This window comes from Mustela nivalis, assembly GCF_964662115.1.
Source record: "Mustela nivalis genome assembly, chromosome: 19".
In the NCBI taxonomy this organism is placed as follows: Eukaryota; Metazoa; Chordata; class Mammalia; order Carnivora; family Mustelidae; genus Mustela; species Mustela nivalis.
The window spans coordinates 37,672,330-37,694,361 of NC_139038.1; the positions used below are offsets into that span (position 1 = coordinate 37,672,330).

Consider the following 22,032-nt stretch of genomic DNA (forward strand, 5'->3'; position numbering starts at 1 on the left):
CCTCCTGGCAGGAGTAGGGCCGGTTCTGTTGTGACCATGGAGACTGCCCTCGGCCCCCCAGACCTTGAGGAACGGTGCTTCCTTGTAGCCGGCCCACCCCTGCCCTCGGCAGGTCGTGCCCATTTCTCCCCAAGGCTCTGGAAAGGGCCGACCAGACTGTGTCTCATACCCTGGATGTTCTTGGTGTCCAGAAGGGGAAATTGAGGCCCAGAATGGTCAAGGTCCCTGGCGATAGCCGGGCCCCAGTGCCTGGCTCTGACCCTGGCACCTCACTCCTCTCCCTGAGTTCTCCACGTGTCTGTCAGCCCTCCTTCCAGAAGGGTCTTCATACCTCGGCAGAGCTGGGGGAGCAGCCTGTGGGGGGGGCAGAGATGCAGGGGTTTTGCTCCCCAAATGCTACACTTAGAGCTGCCATTTTTTTTTTTCTAATATATTTTTTACCCATTTGATGTGGTGGGGGTGGAGAAGGGGCCGGGGGAGAGGGAGAAGCAGACGCCTGCTGAGCTCAGAGCCCAACACAGACCTTGATCTCAACTCTGAGATCATGAACTGAGTGGAAACCAAGAGTTGGCCACTCATCCAACCGCAGCCCCCGTGGGCCTCCCTGCCCGGAGACTGCTCACACAGGACACCGCCTCCCCTGCTGGGAGCACTCCGCTGGGCCCTGGGTTCCACAGGCATGGGTGTGAGTGGACACGGCTGTGGCCTTGCTTGCCAGGTCATCTCTCTGAGCCTCAGTTTCCCCATCTAGAGATGGGGAGAGGGGCAAGGCCTGCCTGAGGGGCTGCCGTGAGGAGCCGGCTCCCAGAGAGAGGACAGCTGGAAGGGTGCCTGTCTTCCAGGAGACCCTGGGCGCCCACTCTCCCCTCTGCCTGCCTGCAGGAGCCTGGATGTGTGGATTGGTTTCTCTGCTGTGGAGGGGGAGGAGGCAGACCCTGCTGTGCAGGGCGAGGCCTTCAACCTGGAGAGCTGCCAGAACTGGCTGCCCGGGGAGCCGCACCCGGCCACTGCCGAGCGCTGCGTGCGACTGGGGCCAGCGGGGCAGTGCAACACAGACCTATGCTCCGCGCCCCACAGTTATGTCTGCGAGCTGCAGCCTGGAGGTGCGCTGGGGCCCTTGGGGGGCTTCGGGTCACCCTCTGCCCTCAACCAGGACCGACAGCTCCCTGGCCATCCTGGGGAATTCCTTCACGCGGCTGTCCCTGACCCCCCACCACACAGGGGCTCCTGGCCGCCCTGGGGACTCCTCCTGTCCCCCTAGGACAGTCACATCCTTCAGGCTCATTGCTCAGCTGTTTAGTGTGGCTGAGCACCTGTGGTCCTGAATGGAGCTGCTCCCAACAAGACTGAGCTGGGGGGCAGCTGGGAGGCCACTGCCAAGGGTCTTGGTCCCAGGTCTGGCCCCGCCTTGGGCCCCTGACACTGTCTTCCATGGCTGGCGACCTCACTGCACATTTGCTGTCCCAGGGCCTGTGTGGGACGCAGAGACCTTCCTCGTGGGAGCGCCCAGTGGGGACCTGCAGGGCCCCTTGAGCCCCCTGGCACAACAGGAGGTCCTCTCGGCCCCCCAGGAGCTTGTCGAGGTAGGCCAACCCCTGGGCCCGCCAGGACAGGCTGCTGTGTCTCTTTAAGGTGCTTTCTCTGGGCCTTAATGACGTCCCGTGTGCCCGGTAGAGACTGTGCCCCACACCCTCCGCCATGCGGAGAGCAGCAGTGCCCCCTCCCCGTGTCTGAGAGCCTGGAGTGCTCCTGAGCCTTCTCTCCACAGAACAAGGGGGCGGTACTGGTGCTCAGCGATGGTTTTGAGCTGAATTTTCCTCCTGAGTGACTGTCTTCCTCAGTGTGAAGCCCCATGTGGTGGCTCCTTCCCCTCTGGGCCGGCCTGGATTGGGGTCTGGGGTCTGGGGTCTTGGGCTCGGGGTCTGTGGAGCTGAGCAGCGCCCCCCACCCTCCCCAGATGATGGCGTTCCCCAGCCTGGGCCTGAGCAGGGAGGCCTTCCTCACAGCGGCTGAGCTGGGCACCCAGGAGCTCCGCCGACCCGTCCAGCTGCGGCTGCAGGTGCTAAGGCCCACGGCAGAAGCAGGTGGGGCTCTGTCCGGGCGGCGGGTGGGCGGCTGTCCCCGTGGTCACAGGCCCACTGGACGGGTGTCTAGCCTTGAGGTGGGCAGAGTGGTGTCCACAGAGAAATGGACTCAGGCTCGGGACCCGCAGGACAGCCTGTGTGGGGCTGGCCTGGGTCCGTTTTCTGGCCCGGGTCCGTTTTCTGGCCCAGGGTCGGGAAGGATAGAGGGGTGATTTTGGGGCCCGAGTTGCTGCCTGGCAAGACCTTCTGTCAATGGGCGCCTGGGGGGCTCAGTGGGTTGAGCCTCTGCCTTTGGCTCAGGTCATGATCCCAGACTCCTGGGATCGAGCCCCGAGTCAGGCTCTTTGCTCAGCGGGAACCCTGCTTCCCCACCCCACCCCCGCCTGCCTCTCTGCCTGCTTGTGGTCTCTGTCAAATAAATAAATAAAATCTTTAAAAAAAAAAACAAAAAACCTCCTGTCATCATGGGGGTGTCCCTGGCTGAACAGCAGGCCAGGGCCCCAACACCCCTCTTTCTCCTTGCAGCGGCCCCTGGAAGCAGCAGGGAGCCTGAGAGCAGGTCCCCGGAGAGCCAGACTGAGTCTGTCCCTGTGTGCGCCCCAGAAGGACACTGGTGCCCCCGAGCTGGTCTCCACCTCCCACTGGATGACCCCTGCCACCCCCGGGCCTGTGCCAATGGGTCCACGTCAGGGCCGGGACTCCCCGAGGCCTCCTATGCACTCTGGAGGGAGTTCCTGTTCTCTGTGCCGGCGGGGCCTCCCTCCCAGTACTCGGTAAGTGTCACCAGCCTGGGCTCCCCCTCTGCTGCCCACCCGGACAGATGGCACACTCTTCCACTCCCCTGCCTGCCCTGCTTCTGTCCTTGTCCTTGCTCAGCACCCCTAGCAGGAGAAACTACCAGCTCGGGCCTTACCCCTTGTTCTGCTTTGTCCCTCCAAGGCCCTGCCCCTGTCCAGGAAGGGCCCTCCCATGCCTGCATCCCTGCCCTATGCACGTCCCTGTCCCAGTGCCTGTCCCATCTATCTCTGCTATCAGTGCTTGGGGAGCCCCCGTGGGTCCTGTCCACCTGCTGGAGCCCCTGATTCGGTGCCCCGGGTAGCACCCCTTCCCCCAGCCAGTGGTGGTCCACTGTGAGGACCCAGCAGAGCCTGCCTTTCTCCAACAGGTCGCCTTCCATGGCCAGGACAGCCCCCTGCTCCCCGGAGACCTCATCGCCTTGCAGCATGATGCCGGACCAGGAGCCTTTCTGCGCTGCTCACCCGCCCTGGGCGCCCCCGGAGCCAAGGCCCCGTACTTCACCACCACCGCTGTGGCCTGGCTGTCCCACCTGCCCATGCAGCTGGAGGCGGCCCCAGCCGGCCCCGTCTGTGCCTTGCGGCTCCTGGCCACCACGGAGCGCCTCACCCTCCTGCTGGGGCTGCAGCCCAACCCAGGGCTGCAACCCGGGCGCTACGAGGTGCGGGCCACCGTGGGCAACAGCGTGTCCGTGCACAACCTGTCCTGCAGCTTCGACGTGCTGTCCCCGGTGGCGGGGCTGAGGCTGGCCTACCCCATGCCCCACGATGGCCGCCTCTACGTGCCCACCAACAGCTCCACCCTGGTGCTCCAGGTGGACGCTGGCACCAGCGCCACTGCCACAGCCCGCTGGCCCGGGGGCAACGTCAGCGCGCCCTTCGAGGCCGCCTGCCCGGCCACAGTGGCGGCCCTGCAGCCCAGTTGTGCTCTTGAGGCCAATAGCACCCTGTTTGCAGTGCTGGAGCTGCCCGGGCTCCGTGAGGGCGAGCACACGGTCGAGGTCGAGGTGGAGAATGGCGCTGGCCAGGCCAGCCTCAGCCTGCGTGTGACGGCCGAGGAGCCCATCTGCGGCCTTCGCGCCACTCCCAGCCCCGAAGCCCGTGTGCTGCAGGGCGTCCTGGTGGTGAGTAGCACCCCCACCCCCACCTCGACATGGGCCGGGCCGTGTGAGGGGAGCGGCTCCTCCCTGGGGAGGAGGGAGCTCGGCCTTGGGGCGGTGGGCTTGGTGGCTGCTTTGGGGCGGGCTCTGTGAGGGGCTCCTCAGACCGTCACTAATTCTGCAGTCCGTGGAGCAGTCCCCTGAGATGGCAGTTCCGATGCAGCTGCAGTCCACTCCCCCGACCCGCTGCTGCGCACCCATGCCCACCTCTAACCTCATCAACCTGTGTGTGCCCTCGAGGCCTCTGCCGTGCTCCCCCCAGGCTATGGGGAGTACTTCCTGACCAGGAGGCACGGGGGCCATCCTGCCGCCGTCCCTGTCCCGGCTGTCCCCTCACAGCAGGCAGCCGCCCCACGGGGGCCACGAGAAAGGCCATTTCTGACCCCTGCCACTTGTGCGGTCCCCTCCTGCCACTTCCCCTGCTCATACCTGTTCCGTCGGCGGCCTGGGGTCAGCCTCCAGGGCCCCCTGATAGTTATTTGCTGCCACAGGGGACCTGGGCAGGAGCCCGGGGACAGGCCGTGTGGGGATTCGGAGATGGTGGGCTCTTGCCGTCACTGGTACTGGGTCCCTGTTCAGATAGCAGGAGAGTGGTCAGAGAGACTGGGCCCAGGCTTGGCCCCATGCCTCACGGCCCCTCCAGCCTCCCCCTCCCCTGTGGTGTCTTGAAGTCGCCTGGGAAACCCCACTGGGAGGCACGTCCAGATAGGGGGGACCTGGGTTAGGGCAGAGCTAGCCACCGAAGCTCTGGGGCTGGCCGACGCTGTGCCCTTCCCGCAGCGGTACAGCCCCACGGTGGACGCTGGCTCGGACGTGGTCTTCCGCTGGACCATCGACGACAAGCAGTCCTTGACCTTCCACAACGTGGTCTTCAATGTCATCTACCAGAGCGCCGCGGTCTTCAAGCTCTCGGTGGGTGGGGGGCACTGGTGGGGCCAGGGGCGGGCCAGGCTGGGCAGTGCTCACCTTTGTCTTCTGTTCTGCTTTGCTCCCGAGGACCCCTCGGCTGGCTGCGGGTGAGTGCGGGGTGGGGGGGGCTGTCTACTGCCCGGTGGCACCCCCTCCACCTGCGGCAGCCCATGTGCTCCCCTGTCTCTGCAGCTGACGGCCTCCAACCACGTGAGCAATGTCACCGTGAGCTACAACGTCACTGTGGGGCGCATGCACCGGATGAGGGGCCTCTGGGTGTCGGCAGTGCCGCCTGTGCTGCCCCCCAATGCCACTCTGGCCTTGGCCGCCCACGTGCTGGTGGACTCGGCTGTGGAGGTGGCCTTCTTGTGAGTGTGCCTGGCCTGGCGGGGAGTAGGGTGGGCTGCTCCTGGGGGTGCTGGGGCTGGGCTCCCCCTCCTTACCTGCCCAGAGTGGCCAGGGGTGCAGCCGGGCCTGTGTGTGCCCACCCCAGCCTGCTCATGGCTTGCCCGCTGCCGTGGCAGGTGGACCTTCGGGGACGGGGACCAGGTGATAGGCCAGTTCAGGCCTCCATACGATGAGTCCGTCCGGGTCCCAGACCCCACGGTGGCCCAGGTGCTGGTGGAGCACAACGCCACGCACACCTATGCCATCCCAGGTGAGGGCCGGGCCACTGGCCTGCTGGGGAACAGTCCCCTCCACCTAGTCTGGGCTGACGGCCTGGGGTCCATAGTAGGGAGAAGGAGGGGTGTCTGGGGTACAGGGTGGACTAGGCTTCTGAGCCCCATGATTCAAGTCTCCTGGCCAGAAACTGGACCTCCCTTGGCCCCTGTGCAGACCCTTTTCTGGAGAAGAAGGGGGCTACGTTTCATTTTGAATGACTAGAAGCCGCATACTCGGAATACAGAGTAGAGTTCGGCGCCCCTACCCCTCTGCCTCTGACTGGGGCTCAGGGCGGCCTGGGACAGAGCTGCCCCTCCTCTCGTCCCTGTATCTGCCCCATGTCTCACCCCATGCTGCTGGTACCCTACGCGTGCCTCGTGGGCACACCCGGCGCAGGAACCAAGGGCGTCCTCCCTCTGCATTTGGCCCGGGGCCCTGTTCTGTCATCCCGAGGGGCCCCAATGTGCAGCAACACGGGGTTAGTACTGACTTTGCCACGCAGGCAGTGGCCCTGGTCCTTACTCAGGCCTGTCCCCCAGGTGAGTACAACCTGACCCTGCTGGTGTCCAATGCCTTCGAGAACCTGACGCAGCAAGTGCCTGTGAGTGTGCGAGCCGCCTTACCGGCCCTGGCTGTGGCCGTGGGAAGCCATGTCCCAGTGGCCGGCCAGCCTGTCACCTTCTCCCCACACCCCCTGCCCTGGCCTGGGGGCGTCCTATACACGTGGAACTTCGGGGATGGCTCCCCGGCTGTGACGCAGCCCCAGCCAGAGGTCAACCACACGTACGCCTCCAGGGGCGTGTACCACGTCCATCTAGAGGTCAACAACACGGTGAGCAGCGTGGTGGCGGGCCTCAGCCTCCGCGTCTTCGAGGAGCTCCGGGGCCTGCATGTGAGCCTAAACCCGGCGGTGGAGCAGGGCGCACCTATGACGGTCAGTGCCACGCTGCAGTCTGGGGACAACGTCACATGGACGTTCGACATGGGGGACGGCGTGGTGCTCACGGGCCCCGAGTCCACAGTGGAGCATGTGTACCTCCACGCCCAGAACTGCACAGTGACCGTGGGTGCGTCAAGCCCTGCGGGCCACCTGGCCCTGAGCCGGCCCGTGCACGTCTTTGTCCTGGAGGTGCTGCGGATCGAGCCCGCAGCCTGCATCCCCTCACAGCCCCACGCCCGGTTCACGGCCCATGTCACTGGGGACCCTGCGCACTACGTCTTTGACTGGACGTTCGGGGACGGTTCTTCCAACACGACCATCTCGGGGGACCCAACGGTGACACACAATTTCACGCGGAGTGGGACGTTCCCCTTGGCACTGGTCCTGTCGAGCCAGGTGAACAAGGCCCATTACTTCAGCAGCGTGTGCGTGGAGCCCGAGGTGGGCAACGTGACCCTGTGGCCCGAGAGGCAGCTGGTGCGGCTCGGGGAGGAGGCCCATCTGGTGGCTCAGGTTTGGCCCCCATCCCTCTACCGCTATGCCTGGGACTTTGGCACTGAGGATGTGGCCCATGTCGGCGGCCCCGAGGCCACATTCACCTACGCGGACTCCGGTTCCTACTTGGTGACGGTCGCCGTGTCCAACAACATCTCGGCGGCCAACGACTCTGCCCTCGTGGAGGTGCAGGAGCCTGTGGAGCTCTCGGGCATCCGGGTCAATGGGTCCGGCGTGCTGGAGCTGCTGCAGCCCTACCTTTTCTCGGCTGTGGGCCGCGGCCACCCCGCCACCTACCTGTGGGACCTGGGGGACGGCGGGCGCCTTGAGGGCCCCACGGCCACTCACGCCTACAACAGCACGGGCCCCTTCACTGTCAGGGTACACGCATGGAACGAGGTGAGCCGTGGCGCAGCATGCCTGAATGTCACGGTGCAGCAGCGCGTGCGGGGCCTGGGTGTCAATGCCAGCCGCACGGTGGTGCCCCTCAATGCCAGCGTGAGCTTCAGCACGTCCCTGGAGGCCGGCAGCAACGTGCGCTACTCCTGGGTGCTCTGCGACCGCTGCACGCCCATCCCTGGGGGCCCCACCATCTCCTACACCTTTCGCTCGGTGGGCACCTTCAACATCATCGTCACGGCCGAGAACGAGGTGGGCTCCGCCCAGGACAGCATCTTCATCTATGTCCTGCGGCACATCGAGGGGCTGCAGGTGGCGGGGGGCGGTGGCGGCTGCTGCTTTCCCACCAACCGCACGCTGCAGCTGCAGGCCGCGGTCAGAGACGGCACCAACATCTCCTACAGCTGGGCTGCCCAGCGGGATGGCGGCCCAGTCCTGGCTGGCAGCGGCAAGACCTTCTCGCTCACCGTGCTCGAGGCCAGTACCTACCACATCCAGCTGCGGGCTGCCAACATGCTGGGCAGCGCCTCGGCCAACCGCACTGTGGACTTTGTGGAGCCCGTGGGCAGCTTGGCTGCAGCCGCCTCCCCAAACCCCGCCGCGGTCAATGTCAGTGTCACCTTCTGTGCTGAGCTGTCTGGGGGCAGTGGCGTCATCTACACTTGGTTCCTGGAGGGAGGAATGAGCTGGGAGACCCCGGAGCCATCTACCACCCACGCCTTCCCCAGCCCCGGTCTGTACCTGGTCACGGTCACGGCTGAGAACCAGCTGGGCTTGGCCAATGCCACCCTCGAGGTGGCCGTGCAGGTGCCCGTCAGGGGCCTCAGCATCAAGGCCGGCGAGCCAGACCGCAGCTTTGTGGCAGCCGGCTCCTCTGTGCCCTTCTGGGGACAACTGGACTCCGGAACCAACGTGAGCTGGTGCTGGACGGTTCCAGGTGGCAGCAGGCTCGGTCAGCATGTCATTGTGGTCTTCCGCGACGCCGGCACCTCCTCCGTTCAGCTTAATGCTTCCAACGCGGTCAGCTGGGTTGTGGCCACCCATGAGCTCACGGTGGAGGAGCCCGTCGTGGGCCTGGTGCTGTGGGCCAGCAGCAAGGTGGCGGAGCCCGGGCAGCGGGTGCACTTCCAGGCCGTGCTGGCTGCCGGCTCAGCCGTGCGATTCCTTGTGCAGGTCAGCGGGGCAGGCCCAGAGGTGCTGCCCGGGCCCCACTTCTCCCGCAGCTTCCCCCGGGCTGGGGACCACGTGGTGAGCGTGCAGGCAGAGAACCACGTGAGCCGGGCCCAGGCCCAGGTGCGCGTCTTGGTGCTGGAGGCTGTGGGGGGGCTGCAGGTGCCCGGCTGCTGTGAACCGGGCATCCCCACGGGCACGGAGAGGAACTTTACCGCCCGCGTGCAGCGGGGGTCCCGCGTGGCCTACGCGTGGTACTTCTCCTTGCAAAAGGTCCAGGGGGACTCGCTGGTCATCCTGTCGGGCCGAGATGTCACCTACACCCCGGTGGCTGCGGGGCTGCTGGAGATCCACGTGCGCGCCTTCAACGAGCTGGGCGGGGTGAACCTGACTCTCACCACCGAGGTCCAGGACCCCATCCAGCAGGTGGTGCTGCGCAGTGGCCGCTGCTTTACCAACCGCTCTGCCCGGTTTGAGGCCGCCACGAGCCCCAGTCCCCGGCGCGTGGCCTATCGCTGGGACTTTGGGGATGGGGCCCTGGTGGAGGACACGGAGGAGCCCTGGGCCGAGCACTCCTATCTGCGGCCCGGGGACTACCGCGTGGAGGTGAATGCCTCCAACCTGGTGAGCTTCTTTGTGGCGCAGGCCACGGTCACCGTCCATGTGCTGGCTTGTAGGGAGCCCGAGGTGGAGGTGGCCCTGCCCCTGCAGGTGCTGATGCGGCGCTCCCAGCGCAACTACCTGGAGGCCCACGTCAACCTGCGCGACTGTGTCACCTACCAGACTGAGTACCGCTGGCAGGTATACCGGGCCCCCAGCTGCCAGCGGCCTGCGCGCATGGCCCCCGTGGCCCTGCCCAGTGTAGATGTGAGCCGGCCCCAGCTGGTGGTGCCACGGCTGGCCCTGCCTGTGGGCCACTACTGCTTCGTCTTCATGGTGTCGTTCGGGGACACACCGCTGGCGCGGAGCATCCAAGCCAACGTGACGGTGGTGCCCGAGCGCCTGGTGCCCATTGTTGAGGGCGGGTCGTACCGCGTGTGGTCAGACACTCAGGACCTGGTGCTGGACGGCAGCAAATCCTATGATCCCAACCTGGAAGATGGCGACCAGACACCGCTCAGCTTCCACTGGGCCTGTGTGGCCTCGACCCAGGTCAGGTGCCCTGCAGGGCATGGATGGTCCCCGCCCCTCAGTCGTTTGCCCAGCCCGGGGAGGGGGTCTTCTAGCTGTGCCCTGGACCAGGTTCTGCCTTGAAGCCATACAGGGTTTTACACCCCCTCCCCTGTGGCTACAGAGTGAATCTGGTGGGTGTGCCCTGACCTTTGGGCCCCGGGGGAGCAGCGTGGTCACCGTCCCTCGGGAGCGCCTGCAGGCCGGCGTGGAGTACACCTTCAACCTGACCGTGTGGAAGGCGGGGCGGAAGGAGGAGGCCACCAACCAGACGGTGGGTGCTGCTGGCCTGGTCCTTAGCCCAGCAAGGCAGAGCCCCAGGCTCCCTTGGTGGGCCCAGCTGCCGGGGAGGGCTGAGCATACAGGGCCACCTGCCCCCAGGGAACACTGAACGCTCTTAGAGGGTTTCCTGTGTTGTAGTGCTTAACAAAACATTCCGTTTCAACACTGTGCTCCCGATCTCGGAGGGGCCCTAGGCGCCGTGAGGTCCCCTTCCCAGAACATGGGTTTCCTCTTTTGTGAATGGGAGGGGCCTGATCTCACCCCTGTGCGTGTGTGTACTCAATGCTCCCCTCCCCTGGGCCCTCCAGGTAGGTCAGAGATGCAGAGCGGGTGACCCTGGGACAGCCACTCCTGCTGCCTTTGGGGGAGGTGTGTTGATGGGAGCAGGTGTGCTGGGCTCCGCTAGTGCCCAGCATAGCGTTCTCTGTCCTCAGCATCAGGGCTCTCCAGCTGGCATGCCCTCAGGGGCTGTCAGGCAAGTTGGGAGCTTAGAGCAGGGCCTCACCTGGACTGGCTGAGGCGGGCCCCGTCCCAGGGCAGCAGGGGCCTCGGGCCGATCAGCGCACATTTCCCCTCCCCACAGAGGCATTCGCCTGACCGTTCTCCTGTTCGTGGGTGAGCACCTGAGGGCCTTGTGTGGGCCAGGTGCATGCTGGGCCATGGAAGCTACAGAAAATAAACCTAGTGTGGACTCCGTTCTTTTGGGTGTCCACCACCATCCCCCAGCCTGGGAGGCACAAAGCCAGATGAATGTACTGGGTGCGGCCCAAGCCCACAGTGCCCTGGGAAGCTGGACCTTTGGCTAGTGAGGAGCTGGCCAGGCCGAGCCGAGCCTTCCCAACTAGGAGAACAGCGCCAAGGCAGTGGCCAGAGGCTCAGGTCTCCCAGGAGCCACCGCACCCCTGCGATCCCAATGTGCTGGGTAGACTCGGGTCTGGGCCCCAGGAGCAGAGGCACTGGCTCAGGTCATGGCTTCCCTGTGATCCCACCTTGTCTCTAGGTGTTGATTCGCAGGGGCCGGGTGCCCATCGTGTCTTTGGAGTGTGTGTCCTGTAAGGCGCAGGCGGTATACGCAGTGAGCCGCAGCTCCTACGTGTATCTGGAGGGCCGGTGTGACAACTGCAGCGCCGGCTCCAAGCGAGGGGTGAGCCCAAGAGCCTGGAGGGAAGGGGCGAGGCCTTGGGTGGGGCGGGGCCTGGGAGAGGGCGGGGCGCAGTCGCTCCGCCCCTCAGTCCCGGGTCTGCCTCCGCAGCGCTGGGAGGCTCGCACATTTAGCAACCAGACGCTAGTGCTGGACGAGACGACCACGTCGACCGGCAGCTCGGGCATGCGGCTGGTGGTGCGGCGCGGCGTGCTGCGGGACGGCGAGGGCTACACGTTCACCCTCACGGTGCTGGGCCTCTTGGGTGAGGAGGAGGGCTGCGCCTCCATCCGCCTCGCCGCAAACCGGCCCCCACGTGGGGGCTCCTGCCGCCTCTTCCCGCTGGACGCCGTGCGCGCCCTCACCACCAAGGTCAACTTCGAGTGCACAGGTGAGCGCAGTGGTGGGTGGGAGGGGGAGGCGCGGTGGGTACGTGGGGCCCCGGCCTGCTTACACTTCTAGGGCCCCTGCAGACTGGCAGGACGCAGAAGATGGGAGCGCGCCCCTGGTGTATGCCCTGCTGCTGCGGCGCTGTCGCCAGGGCCACTGCGAGGAGTTCTGCATCTACAGGGGCAGCCTCCCCACCTATGGTGCGGTGCTGCCGCCGGGGTTCGCACCCCACTTCCAGGTGGGCCTGGCGGTGGTGGTGCAGGATCAGTTGGGCGCGGCTGTGGTCGCCCTCAACAGGTGAGCCCAGACGGAGGGCCGGGAGGTCAGGGCTGGTGGGAGCGGGGACTCCCACTTGTTCACCGGTGCTGAACCTCTCCACACAGGTCTCTGGCCATCACCCTGCCAGAGCCTCCTGGCAACCTCCCAGGAGGCCCCGGCGACCTCATGACCTGGCTGCATGGTCTCACGGAGAGCATGCTGCCCCGGCTGCTGAGACAGGCTGACCCCCAGCATGTCATCGAGTACTCGCTGGCCCTCATCACCGTGCTCAACGAGGCCAGTACAGGGGTGAGGACTCCCTTCTTCTTGTCTGTCCTCAGCAGGAGTGTGGGGCCAGGCCAGGCCCTACAGCTTTGCAAGTGATCAGTCCCCCTGGCACATTTCCTTGAAACAACTGTTCTGTCCTCTCCCAACCTGTGGGTTCCCCCATCCTCACCTGTGGGTTCCCCAGGTGCGCCCAGCCTCTGTCAGAGGAGCCCTGGGAAAGCCTCCTTTTGCTCCCAAAGAAACAGGACTTGAGGCCCCCCCCCCCTGGTTTCATGGTGGCTGAGACGGCGTGTGCCTTGCCCTCACTGCTGCGGGGGCCGCCGTCGCACACTCGGCTCCCTGTGCTTGATGCCTACAGTCTGAGCACAACCTGGCCGCGGCAGCAGAACTGGACACCCGGCGGCAGCTGCAAGCCCAGATACGTAAGAACGTCACAGAGACCTTGGTCTCGCTACGGGTCAACACTGTGGATGACATCCAGCAGATCGCGGCAGCGCTGGCCCAGTGCACGGTAGGGTGTGCTCAGGCCCCTCGGCAGCCCTCGTCCTGGCCAGTGCCCCCTGTCCTGTGCCAGTCCTCAGATGTTCTAGTGTGAGAGGCATGGGGGTCTCTGCCCTCCGCGGCCTGTGTGGGGTGGCCCCAGGGCATAAGGAGTAGGCTCACTGTAGGGAGGGCAGATGGAAGAGGCCATTCTTGTGCCGTCCTGCTCCAGCCCACAGTCCCAGCAGACCTGGCTTCTGCAGCTCCAAGAGCTACCCACTGGTGGTGTCCAGGATTTGAAGACTGGACTGGGCAGGGCTGAGCTCAGTCTGATAGGGGTGGGAAGTTGCAGTAGAGCCTTCAGCAGAGAAAGGAGCAGAGAACCTTCCAAGGGAGGGGGGGGGGCATGTGACACGTGACTCCCGTGGCTGTGACATGCATGGGGTGGGACGCACAGTGGTCTTCCACTGGCCTCATCCGTGGGTAGGGAGAAGCCCCAGGAGAGCTCTCAGCAAGCAGGCATGTGGGCAGAACCCACATTCGGGGGTTTCTAGCTGCAACATGAAGGGGCTCCGGGGAAGGCCAGGGCCAGAGTGGGTGCCCTGCAGCGTGGCCGGGTGATGGAGCTGAGCAGAGGGGCCGGCCTCGCTGTAGGTGTCCAGCGGGGAGCCGGTGTGTGGCTCCTGCCTGAAGCAGACACTGCACAAGCTCGAGGGCATGATGCGAATCCTGCAGGCCGAGACAGCCGCAGGCACTGGGACGCCCACGGGCATTGCTGACAGCATCCTCAACATCACAGGTGCGGGCTGGGCCGGGCTGCGCGGTGCTCCCACCTGCCCCTGCCTCTCCCCGCGAGCATCTGCCCCCGCCTCTCCCACCCCCCAGGCGACCTCATCCACCTGGCCAGTGCGGATGTGCAGGGCCCTCGGCCGCCGGAGCTGGGCATGGAGCTGCCGGCGCACATGGTGGCGTCCAGGGCCTATCACCTGTCGTCGGCCCTCATGTGTATCATCATGCGCTCCCGCGTCCTCGACGAGGAGCCTCTGACGCTGGTGGGTGAGGAGATCACGGCCCGCGGCAAGCGCTCAGACCCACGGAGCCTCCTGTGCCAGGGCGACGCCTCGCTCCCCGGCTGCCCCTTCTCCATCCCCACGGCCTTCAGCGGAGCCCTGTCCAACCTCAGCGACGTGGTGCAGCTCATGTTCCTGGTCGACTCCAACCCCTTCCCCTTCGGCTACATCAGCAACTACACCGTCTCCACCAAGGTGGCCTCCATGGCCTTCCAGACGCAGGCTGGGGCCCACATCCCCATTGGGCAGCTGGCCTCGGAGCGCGCCATCACTGTGAAGGTGCCCAGCAGCTCAGACCGGGCCGCTCAGGGCCCCCGCGCCCCTGCCGGCTCCGCGGTCGTCCCGCCCCGGGCCTCAGTCGGCGTCGTGGTCACCCCCGAGGAAAGCAACCCCGCCGCTGGGCTGCACTTGCAGCTCACCTACACGCTGCTCAGTGGTGCGTCCTGGGGCCCTCGCGGCGGCGCCACCTGCAGGCCTGGCCCGGCCTCTTGGGGCTCAGGGGAGGCGGGGAGGTACCTCGGGTGAACAGGTGTTTCTCGTGGACCCCCCAACTCTGTGGCCTTTATTGTGGTCTGCCTCCTGCTTCCCAGGCTGCTGGCGGCCTGGCCCGAGGGTGGCGGGGAAGGTGGAGCAGGTGCCATCCCTGAGCTCTCTGGCCCTCTTGCCCCCAGGGCCAGGGAGGGCCCCAGAGCATCCACAGGGGTCACCCAGGGTGCATGAACGGCCCAGGACGTCCGTGCGACCATGTGCTTGTCCCTCTAGAGCACTACTTGCCGGAGGAGCCTGAGCCCTACCTGGCCGTGTACTTGCACTCAGCGTACTGGCCCAACGAGCACAACTGCTCGGCCAGCAGGAGGATCCGCCTGGAGCAGCTGGCAGGCGACGACCACAGGCCCTATACCTTCTTCATCGCCCCGGGGTGAGCACGTGCCCCGCCACCGAGGACCCGTTGGTGGGGAGGGGCTGGTCTCTAAGGGCAGGGCGAATGTGTGCCAAGGTCATGTGCGCTCCTGGTGGGAACAGGCGTAGCAGTGAGAGGACTGGCCACACATGGTGGCAGGGTGACTCTGCCGAGAGGCCTCAGGGCCAGAATATGGCTTTCGCTCAGGGCCTGGGGCCGGGTGGGGTCTGGGTGTGACGCTTGCCCCACTTCTCCCAGGACAAGAGACTCAGGCGGGACTTATCACCTGAACCTGACCAGCCACTTCCACTGGTCCGCACTGGAAGTGACTGTGGGCCTCTACACGTCCCTGTGCCAGTACTTCAGCGAGAAGGAGATGATGTGGAGGACGGAGGGGCTCGTGCCCTTGGAGGAGACTTCTCCCAGCCAGGCTGTCTGCCTTACCCGCCACCTCACTGCCTTCGGGGCCAGCCTCTTCGTGCCCCCCAGCCGCGTCCACTTCGTCTTCCCGGTGAGTGGCACCGTGTTTCTGCGTCCCGGGAAGCTGAGGCTTGGGCCATGCCTCCAGGCCTGATGGCTCTGTCTCCCCAGGAACCAGCCTCAGGCATGAACTACGTCGTTCTGCTGACGTGTTCCGTGTGCCTGGTGACTTACGCAGTCATGGCTGTAGTCCTGCGGAAGCTGGACCAGCTGGACATCCGCCGGGTCCGCGTCATCCCTTTCTGTGGGAAGGGGGGCCGCTTCAAGTACGAGATCCTGGTCAAGACTGGCTGGGGCCGAGGCTCAGGTGAGGGGGGACTGCCTCATCTGGGCCCCCAGCCACCCTCTCTCGCTCTCTCGGGCCCCCGCGCCCCCCAGTGACTTTCCTTAGTGGCCAACGAAGGGCGGCTGGTTTTATCCACTGCTGAGTGTGTGGGGCCCCCAGCGTGAGCAAGCAGATGGTCAGTGCAGGTAGCACGGGCCAGTGCTGGGAGACGGGACCAGTAGTGACGGGGATGGTGGGACTTGCTGTTAGACCGGCTGGGAGCCAAAGTGTTTGGTTTCTTGGTGAAAAACTCGCCAAGTGGTATGGACGGTGCTGCCCATGCAACTGTGGGCCTTGCCGTGCGGGGAGCCCATGCCTGCGTCTTGCTGCGTGGCTCCCACGCGTCCCCGCATGCCGTGATCGTTCTTGCCCAGTCGTCCCGGCCTCGATGGCTGTGCCCCGATCCTCCCTCCCAACTGCTGTCGTGTTTGCACTGGCATGTTCACGGCGAGCCTCAGGCGGTGTGGACATGCCCGCTGACTTTGGATCTGAATTCCACTCCGTGTGCTGCCACTTTTCACTTCCTTTCTGTGCTTTCACCGTTTTGATGACTGAGTTTTATAAACTGTCATGGGTGTTTCTCCCTGGGAGACGAGCAGGCAGCACCCGTTAGAGGGGTGGTCTGTGGAAGCCGGTGGGAGTGCGGGGACGGGCTGCCCACTGGAGTGGGAGCCGGCCGTTCCTGGAGCAGACTGGAGAGCTCACGGCCCCCACGGCCTCCCATAGTCCCTCTGTTAAGCTGCAGAGGCTGCACAGTCAGGCCGCGTCTAGCACGCCGGAGGGGGCTGGTGCGGCGGCCGCATCCGGTGAGCAGAGGCCGCTGGCCAGGCTCTCGCGTCTGGCCTAAATGTCAGCCCACCTGCAGGCACCACGGCACACGTGGGCATCATGCTGTATGGGGCAGAGGGCCGCAGCGGCCACCGGCACCTAGATGGGGACAGAGCCTTCCGCCGCAACAGCCTGGACGTGTTCCAGATTGCCACCCCACACAGCCTCGGCCGTGTGTGCAAGATTCGCGTGTGGCACGACAACAAAGGTCTGTGGGGGCGCCTGTGGCGACCCGACCCGGCCTGCACGCCCCACCCCCGCCTGACGAATCCCCTCCCCGCAGGGCTCAGCCCCGCCTGGTTCCTGCAGCACGTCATCGTCAGGGACCTGCAGACTGCGCGCAGCACCTTCTTCCTGGTCAACGAGTGGCTGTCGGTGGAGACCGAGGCCAACGGCGGCCTCGTGGAGAAGGAGGTGCCGGCGGCAAGTAAGGGCCCATCCCTGTCCCTGTGGCTGGAGGGGTGGCCCTGAGCCTCTGGCCCGCTGAAGCCTGCCCCGCCCTGTCCCCAGGTGAGGCAGCCCTGCGGCAGTCCCGACGCCTGCTGGTGGCCGAGCTGCAGCGCGGCTTCTTTGACAAGCACATCTGGCTGTCCATCTGGGACCGGCCACCACGCAGCCGCTTCACGCGAGTCCAGCGGGCCACCTGCTGCGTCCTCCTCATCTGCCTCTTCCTGGGTGCCAATGCTGTGTGGTACGGGGTCGTGGGAGACGCTGCCCACAGGTGGGTGCTGCACCGTGGGGACCCGGGTGACCCCTCCTGCCTGACCCCTGCGCCCCTTCCAGCGTGTCCCAGCCACGGTCTCTCTTCTCTCCTGCCCACAGCGCCGGGCCTGTGTCCACTCGGATCCCGTTGAGCGCTGACACAGTGGCCGTGGGTCTGGTGTCCAGTGTGGTCGTCTACCCTGTCTACTTGGTCATCCTCTTCCTCTTCCGGATGTCCCGGAGCAAGGTGGGCTGAGGACTGTGGAGCTCCCAGGGCGCATGGGCTCGTCAGCAGGGAAGGTCAGCGAGGTCAGCGAGGCGGCTCGAGGATGGAAGCACGGCAGGAGCCGGGCTCACGAACGGAGCCGAGGCCGCGGAAGCTGATGGGATGGTCCCATGACCGAGGGGAGACGGACAAATTCCTGAAAGGACAGGCCCCAGACTGACTCAGAGGAAGTGGGAGACCGGGGCATCTGTGTGGCGAGGTGCTGGGGCAGCGACGAGACCTGTGCAGACAAACCCAGCCGCTTGCTCTGACGGCTCCCCTGACGCACAACCCTCGTGAGCTGACCCGTCCCATCCCCCATAGCCAGAGCCACACGGGCGCCTGAGACAAGGGATGTACCGGGCGAGCAGCCGCGGCCGCAGGATGGAGGCTGGGAGTCCGGTGCGGTGGCCGGCAGCAGCCTAGGGCCATATGAGACCAGCCACATTCATGGGCTCTGTAGCAGCAGGGGGCTCGCGGCTACCATGGTGGACAGTGCAGACACAGAACGCATGCATCATTCATTCTAGCACATTCTCTGGCACAGTGCCAGTCTAGCCCTGCTCAGGAGGCAGAGCTGCATCCCGCTGACCGCCTGCCTCTTCTGGTAGGTGGCCAGGGGCGAGAGCCCCACCCCCGCAGGGCAGCCGGTCCTGGACATTGACAGCTACCTGGACCCGTCCGTGCTGGACAGCTCCTTGCTCAGCTTCCCGGGGCTGCGTGTGGAGGCGAGTGTGGCCCCAGGGGCCCTGCCTGGGCCGGGAGGGGGCGGGGGGTGCTGCCACATCTGGGCGGCCCAGAGTCTGAGTTCTCTGCTCTTCTCAATAGGCCTTTGCGGGACAAATGAAAAGTGACTTCTCAGATGACTCTAAAAGGTAGGGGTCCGCAGAGAAGACCTGAGCCTTGGTGCAGGCCCACCATGCCCCGTGCACACTGCGTGGCAGGTGTGTGGGCTCCGTGGTCGTGTCGTGTGTCCTTGCGGGTGTTCGCAGGCCCTAGGTGTGGCCACACGCTGTCTCAGCCACGTTGCTGAGAAGCCTCTTGTGTGTGTGTGTGATGGGACTCGGGAGCGTGTGCACACGTGTCCCCTGGGCCCCCTTGTTTGCCCTCTGTCACCCGCAGCCTGACGTGCTGGCCATCCAGCGAGGACACGTTGCATTGGCCAGACTTGCTGAGTGACCCCTCCATTGTGGGCAGCACCCTGCAGCGGCTGGCCCGGGGCCACGTTGGCCGCATGCTGGGCTCAGAGGAGGACGGTCTGTCCCTGGTCAGCCCCTCCTCACCTGCCAAGTACTTCTCAGCCTCAGGTGAGCATGGGTCGGGAGGGGTGGCAACCCCATACTCTCCCCAAGGAGGCTCCGCGCGGGGGGGTCAGAGGGGCCCACGCCCACCCTGATGTGTTCTGCTCCTTCCTCTAGACGAGGACCTGATTCGGCAGATCCTCGCTGAAGGGGCCAGCAGCCTGGCCCCCACCCAGGACACTCAGGTTGAAAGGGATCTGCTCGCTGGCCTGTGAGTACCTGGCTCCTGGGGGTTAGGGGACAGGGAGAGCCCAGGCCGAGAAGCCCTTTGGAGCTGGGCGATTTGTGAGCTCTGTGTCCCTTCCCTGTAGGAGGGACCTCACAGGGTGACCCGGCTGCAGGGAGCAGGCCCTGCCAGTTTCCTAAACAATCTTTTTGTTGTTTTGTTTGTTTTTGTGAAAGCTATTGGGAGTTTATATTTTTATTAGACTTTCTAGGTTTCTGGCCTGGATGACTCGGGAAATTACTGTATGCTTCTATTTCTCTGGTAATACCTATTTTCCTGTTCCTTTGAAGTCTCCTCAATTTTAAAGCAACCAAAAATTTACTGAGTTGTAAACTGCCCCAGAACACAGAGAAAAGGGGAAAGTGTCTTGAATCCTTTTACAAAAACAGATAACTGTGGCATGATTGCATTTTTATGAAGAAATTGCCAGTTGATTCAAAAGGTTTCTAACATGGGGAAATCCTGGGGCGGTAGTTCTAAGTGGAGCAGGCCGGCACCTCCAGCCCGAAGCCCCACCTGCCTGCCCTCGCCCCATGCTCATCCCCCTCCCCCAGCTCGCTAGTGTGTGCACATCAGCAGGTGTGGGGGGGTCCATGAATGCTGTCCTCAAAAGGCAGTCTTTGCTCTCCTGCACTGTAGACTTTCGGGTGAGGCTGTGTGTTGTTGGCGCCCCGCCTGCTCTATGACCCTGTCCCAAGAGACGCCATATCCACGTGTCAGACATACACGTCCAGAGCAAGGACTGGTGAGAGCAGGAGCTAGCTGGTCCCCGTGAGACGGGAACATGCACCCCTGCTCACTCGTATTACCTGCAAATAGCTCAAGCTCGATCTGTAATTAGAAAAGTCCGTTTCCAAGAGGAATCGGTCACTGGCGTCTTGCTGTCCCGGCAGTGGCGTCCCACCTGCACAACCGGTATTGCCTTCCGTTCCGTAGAAGCCTCCCGAAGCCAGACGCACTGAGCGCGGCTCTGGGCATGGGGCTGCTGGCAGCATAGGGCGCACAGTCGTGTCCCACATCTGGTCAGGGCTCAGTTCTGCAGAAGCCAGGGCAGGTGTGCACACTTGCTCTCTGGAGGCGCCTGTCGCCTTCCTGCTTCCAGTTGCTCCCCTCTTCCCTGCCGGGGCAGCTCTGGAGCCAGCCAGGTCCACCGGGCGCCACGAGGGGCGCTCAGTTCTGCAGAGTGCTGTGCACTGTTGCCAAAAATCACTCGCAGAGCTGCATCAGAGCATGGGAGGTGAAGGGCAAAGGTGGGGGCGGTGGGGAGCGCTTGCTGGCAGGTTTCAGGCCAAGTCGGGGTGCTGGCGGGAAGAGCAGGCCAGGGACAGGGCTTGGGGATGGGGCCAGATGCCCCCATGGCGGTGCAGTGAGCACGGACCAGATCGCGGACCAGTGGGGTGAGGGCTGTGGCTCCTGGTGGAGGAAGCGGGAGGTGGGGGGGGGGGCGGGTTTGCAGCCTGAGGAGCTGGGCAGGTGTCGGGGCCCCTCCTCAGAGTCGCTGGTGGGGTTCAGAGCCTGGCACCACATCCTCCCAGGTGTGGGGCAGCGCCTTCCGCCTCCACTGCCTGTGGGGGGCGGCTGCACAACCCCATTGACACTCAGCAGCTGGAGCCGCCTGCTGCCCCAACAGGTGAGCACAGGCGCCCCCACTCCTGTGCTTCAGGTCTGGCACCCCCGGGGAGAGGACAGAGCCACTGGTACTGCACAGGCTGGGAGAGAGGGGGCTACCCAGCCCAGGTTTGACTTGGGAGCAGCCCCAGTCGGCAAAGCTCTCCCACACAGGTATGTTCTTGGGTCCCCGAGCTGCCCCCCATCCCTGCCCGTGGGCTGCCTCTCACTAGTCTGTCTGCTCCCGTAGGGCTGGCGGACGGTCTGCGGAGGCGGCTGCTGCCAGCCTGGTGTGCACCCCTGGCCCACGGGCTCAGCCTGCTCTTGGTGGCTGTGGCCATGGGGGTTGCGGGCTGGGTGGGTGCCAGCTTCACCCCCGGTGTGGGTGTGCTGTGGCTCCTGTCCAGCAGCTCTAGCTTCCTGGCCTCCTTCCTTGGCTGGGAGCCTATCAAGGTAAGTGGGGTGTGGGGGGCCCAGCGGCCAGCCTCCGACACCAGCGGGCCCCTCTGATGCCCCCCCACCCCTGATGCAGGTCCTGCTGGAAGCCCTGTACTTCTCACTGGTGGTCAAGCGGCTCCATCCGGATGAGGGGGACACCCTGGTGGAGTGCCCCGCGGTCACTCCCGTGAGCGAGCGTGTGCCCCGTGTGAGGCCCCCCCATGGCTTTGCACTCTTCCTGGCGAAAGAGGAAGCCCGGAAGGTCAAGAAGCTGCACGGGATGCTGAGGGTGAGCTCGGGCCCGGGGTCGGCACCTGCCCTGCTCCCCCATAGCTGGGCCAGCATACTGTCTTCCCATATGTTCTCCCGTTGTTGAAAACCTCCCCCCGGCCCTTGGTTTCCCATGGAAGGCCCTTGGGACCCTCTGCCTCTTCTCTGGTCCAGCTCCACTGCCTCCTCCTGCCTGGTGTTGAGGGCCCTGGGGGCGGTCTCTGCCTCTGGCGAGATCACGTCTGCCCCCCACTGCTGGCGGGGCCCTGGCCGCTGTCTGTGCTGCCTTCTTGGCACCAGGCCCCTTGGCCGTGGGTGGTTTCCTGGCCAGCTCTGTCACAGTGGGGCCGAGTGGGCTCAGCTGACTTCAGGGCCATCCTTGCCCCCAGAGCCTCCTGGTGTATATGCTCTTCCTGCTGGTGACTCTGCTGGCCAACCACGGGGATGCTTCATGCCACAGCCATGCGTACCGTTTGCAGAGTGCCATCAAACAGGAGCTGGGCAGCCGGACCTTCCTGGCCATCACCCGGTACGGACACCCCCAAGTGCACCCACAGACTGGTCGGCCTGGCCAGGGAGCTGCTGATGCTGACCAGGCCCCATCTGCCCTGGCCTTGGTCCAGCCCAGTCCCTGGGGGACATGGGCGAGTGTCTTGGCACAATTCTGGTTGTACCCCATGACACTTAACTGCTCTAAACACCAGGACGCCAGGACGGACTCTGCGTCTTCCGCTTGTCCCAGCAGGGGGCCCTGATGGCCCGCTGTTGTCTGGGCCGGGGCAGCAGGAGCCACGTGCTCGGGGCCTCTGACCTGCCTGCCCCATGGGTGCAGGGAGCTGTGGGGTAGAGCGTGGGACTGTGTCTCTGGGCAGGTCTGAGGAATTCTGGCCGTGGATGTCACATGTGCTGCTCCCCTATGTCCACGGGAACCAGTCCAGCCCCGAGCTGGGGCCCCCGCGACTGCGGCAGGTGCGGCTGCGCGAAGGTGAGCGGCT

General features: G+C 65.1%; 1 protein-coding gene across 1 annotated transcript in view; it reads left to right on the plus strand.

Moving 5' to 3' along the window:
- Positions 1-22,032, plus strand: part of PKD1 (polycystin 1, transient receptor potential channel interacting) — a 41,503-nt gene that overhangs the window by 15,941 nt on the left and 3,530 nt on the right. Inside the window, exons 7-39 of the mRNA XM_082713482.1 lie at positions 883-1,103; positions 1,468-1,583; positions 1,958-2,084; positions 2,610-2,857; positions 3,250-4,002; positions 4,819-4,950; positions 5,140-5,315; positions 5,472-5,605; positions 6,150-9,766; positions 9,909-10,058; positions 11,067-11,210; positions 11,319-11,598; positions 11,681-11,894; positions 11,981-12,164; positions 12,502-12,654; positions 13,278-13,422; positions 13,509-14,129; positions 14,456-14,612; positions 14,853-15,105; positions 15,186-15,381; positions 16,265-16,435; positions 16,511-16,654; positions 16,738-16,948; positions 17,050-17,176; positions 17,806-17,922; positions 18,023-18,069; positions 18,317-18,501; positions 18,613-18,706; positions 20,385-20,503; positions 20,580-20,782; positions 20,862-21,056; positions 21,427-21,566; positions 21,910-22,022. Coding sequence (XP_082569608.1) covers positions 883-1,103; positions 1,468-1,583; positions 1,958-2,084; positions 2,610-2,857; positions 3,250-4,002; positions 4,819-4,950; positions 5,140-5,315; positions 5,472-5,605; positions 6,150-9,766; positions 9,909-10,058; positions 11,067-11,210; positions 11,319-11,598; positions 11,681-11,894; positions 11,981-12,164; positions 12,502-12,654; positions 13,278-13,422; positions 13,509-14,129; positions 14,456-14,612; positions 14,853-15,105; positions 15,186-15,381; positions 16,265-16,435; positions 16,511-16,654; positions 16,738-16,948; positions 17,050-17,176; positions 17,806-17,922; positions 18,023-18,069; positions 18,317-18,501; positions 18,613-18,706; positions 20,385-20,503; positions 20,580-20,782; positions 20,862-21,056; positions 21,427-21,566; positions 21,910-22,022 — 9,887 coding nt within the window. The remainder of the gene's footprint in view (positions 1-882; positions 1,104-1,467; positions 1,584-1,957; positions 2,085-2,609; positions 2,858-3,249; positions 4,003-4,818; positions 4,951-5,139; positions 5,316-5,471; positions 5,606-6,149; positions 9,767-9,908; positions 10,059-11,066; positions 11,211-11,318; positions 11,599-11,680; positions 11,895-11,980; positions 12,165-12,501; positions 12,655-13,277; positions 13,423-13,508; positions 14,130-14,455; positions 14,613-14,852; positions 15,106-15,185; positions 15,382-16,264; positions 16,436-16,510; positions 16,655-16,737; positions 16,949-17,049; positions 17,177-17,805; positions 17,923-18,022; positions 18,070-18,316; positions 18,502-18,612; positions 18,707-20,384; positions 20,504-20,579; positions 20,783-20,861; positions 21,057-21,426; positions 21,567-21,909; positions 22,023-22,032) is intronic.